The 4,407-nt window shown below is 48.4% G+C and overlaps 1 protein-coding gene across 1 annotated transcript in view; it reads right to left on the reverse strand.

Annotated features, from left to right (window-relative positions):
* The window catches only part of smg1 (SMG1 nonsense mediated mRNA decay associated PI3K related kinase), a 100,054-nt gene that overhangs the window by 13,463 nt on the left and 82,184 nt on the right, over window positions 1-4,407 (reverse strand). The window contains exons 56-62 of the mRNA XM_024269146.2: window positions 3,374-3,511; window positions 2,980-3,132; window positions 2,735-2,914; window positions 708-935; window positions 406-617; window positions 233-333; window positions 4-160 (exon numbers count right to left, since the gene is read on the reverse strand). Of these exons, the coding sequence (XP_024124914.1) occupies window positions 4-160; window positions 233-333; window positions 406-617; window positions 708-935; window positions 2,735-2,914; window positions 2,980-3,132; window positions 3,374-3,511 (1,169 nt within the window). The remainder of the gene's footprint in view (window positions 1-3; window positions 161-232; window positions 334-405; window positions 618-707; window positions 936-2,734; window positions 2,915-2,979; window positions 3,133-3,373; window positions 3,512-4,407) is intronic.

The raw sequence follows: 4,407 nt of genomic DNA on the forward strand, positions 1-4,407 counted from the left end.
TCTCGTGCCGCTCTCTTGGGACTGGGGTTCAGACCCTTGGTGTTAGTGAGCAGCGTGCTGGGGGGGGTGTCCGTGGGGGTTTCCAGGTTGCGCGGCGGGGCTTTGCGTGTATTCTGAGACATGGACTCTGGCTGAGTTTTGAGCCCACTGCATCTGACAGCTGCAGACAGAGAAGTGTCAGACTGGAGACGGAGCTTCAGGTCGCAGTGCTGGTGGTGGTGTGGGGGGGTACCTGCTGCGAAGCTGGTCTGACCCGCAGAAACAGGACTGGAGCACTCATTCTCTCGGTCTGTCACCAGGGGGGAGGCGAAGCCCACCAGGCAGTTGTACACACTGCAGGAACACACAGGTCAGTCAGGCACGTGCACAGCGGCGGTGCGATGGGTGCTGCGTGAACATGAGGACCTCTGGCTCTGCGACTGCAGCTCCTTCAGTGTGGCGGGAACCTCCTCCAGCAGGTCCAGCTGCTCCTGGCCGTGGCGCTGCCCGCTGGCCTGGACCACAGTGAACAGAACCAGCTGGATGTTGTCCTGCCAAGCTTTGTACTCCAGCAGGAAGTGGCGCACGCTGCCCTCATAGGCCACATCCTCCCCATCTGCCAGCGCCGCTTCCTCGTCCTAAGACACACAGGGGACACGCTTCAGGCTCAGCTTCACTCCATGCAGCTGAAACCGGACACGGGGCTGAAGCAGAGCCGCTGATCGGACCTTGGCCATGGCCCGCAGCAGGTGTTTGACGTCTGCCAGCTGCCGGTTGTGGTTGGACAGGATGGTTTTGATGGAGTCCACCAGCAGATGCAGCGTCTCGGCGCAGGACTCCAGCTGCTGCTCCCGCTCCTCCTGAGTCTTCACCTCCAGACTCCACTCCTCCTTCAGCTGCCTCTGGGCAAAGCTCAGCCAATCAGGAGTACCGATGGGCGGGTCTGCCCCAGGACCCTGCACAACACAGGAACAGCAAAGACCCTCGTCAGCACGTCTGTCAGCACATTTCAGCTCTTCCAATGATTCATGATCACTGTGGAGCTGTGTGAGAGCAAAGCACTTCAACAAACCTTCAGCTGGAAGCTACCTTCAGCTATAGAGCTGGGCGCCATGGCGCCATGGCCAAGACACTGAAGTAGGACTTTTTTCACACCAAATCCAATTTTTTATTGATTTCTTCTCCATCCTTTTGTACACTTTTTTAGCAATGGCTTTCCACAACTTTTCTATGCCTTCTCCAAAACCTCTCTGAATTTCCAAAACTAAAAGAAAACATTTCAGTCAGACTGTAGTTGGTGCTGCTAAATCAAACCAAGACACATATTGATACTAGTGCTGTCATGCGATTCAGTAATTCTGACCAGTAATTAATACATCTAATTCATCCATTTTTAATTGAACCTACTATTAGTTTTGAAAAGCCTAATTTAAAGGCATCTTCATTTAAACTTTGTGGCGGAGGAAAAGATCGAAATACAACAAAAAAAATGGTTTTATTATAGCAGACTTCCAACCATTACTTTTATAGCCAAATCAGAAAGAACTAAAGCAAAAATCTGGAACAATTATTGCAAGAATTATAAAAAAAAATATAACAAAGTTGACCACACCCACAGCGTGAGTGTCCGCAGGTCGTGCACAGATTTTCTGGTTTGTGCCCAATGTTGTTGTCAGGACCAACTTACAAAACTAAACAGTTCATAGTGGTCCATATTTAATCCTCCCCAAATGTTTTGCTCTGCATAGTCTGTGGATGAAGTAAGAAGACCCAAACAGGCTGCTGAAACGGGGACCAGAACTTAACCTGGTCGTGTCTCTGACACTCTGGCTTTTCAACTTCTGACTGTAGCTCATCCAATAGTTTTCATGAGTGGATGAGGTTAGACAGCCTATTTGTATTTCGTAAAAATATTCGAATTAAAATCATGGAAAGAATTTGAACAAATATTATCTGTTGGTGTTTTTTAAATACAACAAAAAATGAGAATGAGAATGAAAAAGGAAGTGAGCATCCAAGGCTAAATGTTGTTGGTCAGAGATTAGAGATTTAAAATGAAGGTTAAAGTCCCGTTAGCAGTCGGGGGGGGGGGCTGCAGACACAGCTGCATCCAGAAACCATTTGTTGGATTAACCAGCACTGGCACTATGTATTTAGAAATAAGCTGCAAAAATGTTGCGTGCAAATAGTCACTTTCTTTTTTTTTTTTTTTTTTCATTGGGTTGCAGTAAGATTCCACAGTAACGCCATCCTGAGTGGTTTTAAAAGTTCATGACGGACAGTTTCTGCAGCCGTCGCTGGTTCTTCCTTTCATGTGGCTCACCACATGGGCCTCTCACGGCGCAGGCGCCGTTTTTGTTGGGAAACCAGCTTTGTTTTCTCTCCCTCTGCCTACAGGAGCGAGCTCCTCTTTGCTAGCTGCACCTTTTACCTCATGCCAAACAACAGAAGCTGAAGAAAGCAATATGTTGGGATAATAAAATCTGGATTTCCCCAAAAATATATTGTCCAAAAAAACAGTTTTGAATTAACTGATTAAATGGATTTATCACACAGCTCTATGTTAAAGTGTAGCATTTATTCAGGCACTTAGAGAAGTCATGGGGGCAGCTTTTGCCTTTCTTGTTTAAATAATCCCTAACTGATTTGTCTTGAGTTTTATGACATCTTTCATTTATTTGATTACCCATAACCCCCCCGCCCTACAGGGAGTCAAAGCAAACAAGAGCTGGCTGAGCGTCTGAGTGCAGCTCACCAGTCTGTGCAGCAGCCGCAGCTCCAGAGCAGACACCGAGCTGCTGAACTGTGCTGCATACGAGCATGTCTGCTGGCAGCGCTTCAGCATCTCGAACAGAGCGGCGTCCATGCTCAGGGCCTCTGGGGAGCGAGTCCGCAGGCCCTCAAAGTTGATGACAGTGGAACACAGGAAGGACACCTGAAACCGAAACAGCTTCATCACACCTGCTCACTAACAGGATCTGAGGGGGGGCGGGGCTCTACCTGGCTGCTGCGTTGGTTGTCTCGAGCCACCATGGCCCGCCTCTCTCTGATGGTCATCTCAAAGTCCTGCAGCACAGGAGCCAGGGCAGGGTTAGCCCCCCCTGCCCACTTCAGACGCTGCTCAATGCTGGCCTCCAGAGCCACCAGCTTCTCCTGCAGGGGGGGACAGCCGTTCATCATAACAGAACCTCCACATGACAGTGATCTGGATCTAGACCACAACCTCCAGTGAAGGGTCCCTATTACTGGCAAGAGCTCCAGGTTCATGTAGAAAACACTAAAACTATCAAACTGAACCAGGAGCCCACAGCCCTCCCCTCCACGGTAGTGGTTGATGGATGAACAGAAAAATATGGAGCATCACAGAGGACTCGTGTGCTGGTGTTCTGCTGACCTGAACCGCAGCGATGGCGCCTTCATCCTGACTCAGCTTATACAGCTTCTTCTTCATGTTGCTGAGGATCACAGAGCGGGGAGGAACACTGACCCCTAGAGGCTGGTTGTTGGGGCCAAGGACATCCTCATGCTGCCACTACACACAGACACACACACACACAGAAAACAACACAATGACAAACATCCAGCTGTCATGTTTGAAAAGAGAAACATCAGAAACATCCTCTAAAAACGATTAAAGTTGAAACACAAAAACACAAAAAAAAAAAGCTGTTCAGCAAAACCAGAAGAGTCCTGAGAGATTAGAATCTGTTCTGGAGAGGCTTCAGACCAGCAGCACAGCTGCTCCAGAGCACACTTCATGAACACTAGCACTGCAATCTAACCAAGCTGGGACAATAAAACCCCCACTGCAAACAAAGCTAAGCTCTAGGAACAGACCACACATTTCCATGTTCTCTGCACCCACAAGCTCTTCTTCATCTGGAGGAGGAAACAGGAGGACTCACTGCCACCTACTGTGTAAGGGTCATCATATGAGCTGGCGCCCCAATTGTTTAGACCGAGGGGGGGGGGGCGTTCTCGGACTTTTCCAGTCTGAGAACGCCCTGAAGCTGCGTTCACACCGCCCTCAGCAACAAGCGCTCAGTGACCCCTTCCAACAGCTATATGTGTTTTAGGCGTCTACATCGAGAGAAACTTATGTTTATGCAGCGCTACACAAGCTACTACGGCCATTTTCACGTTCCAAGTACAAAACACGAGGCAATCAAATGTGCATTTAAAGTTAAACCAGGATGGACCATTGACTGTATAACAGAACTGGACATACTGACCCCTCCCCCGGCGTTCTAAACAGGAAGTACCTGCTGGTTTCAAGAAGCCAGAATCCCATTGACCAACCATTAAAGTGTTAGTAATGGGCTGGGACAAAGCTAAAATAAGTATCCAGATATATTCCGTATGTTCTAATGTATCAAAAATAACAAATAATTACCGTTGACAAACGCAGGTTTTTGTAAAATTTGACAA

Source organism: Oryzias melastigma, linkage group LG5, assembly GCF_002922805.2.
Source record: "Oryzias melastigma strain HK-1 linkage group LG5, ASM292280v2, whole genome shotgun sequence".
NCBI classification, from domain to species: Eukaryota; Metazoa; Chordata; class Actinopteri; order Beloniformes; family Adrianichthyidae; genus Oryzias; species Oryzias melastigma.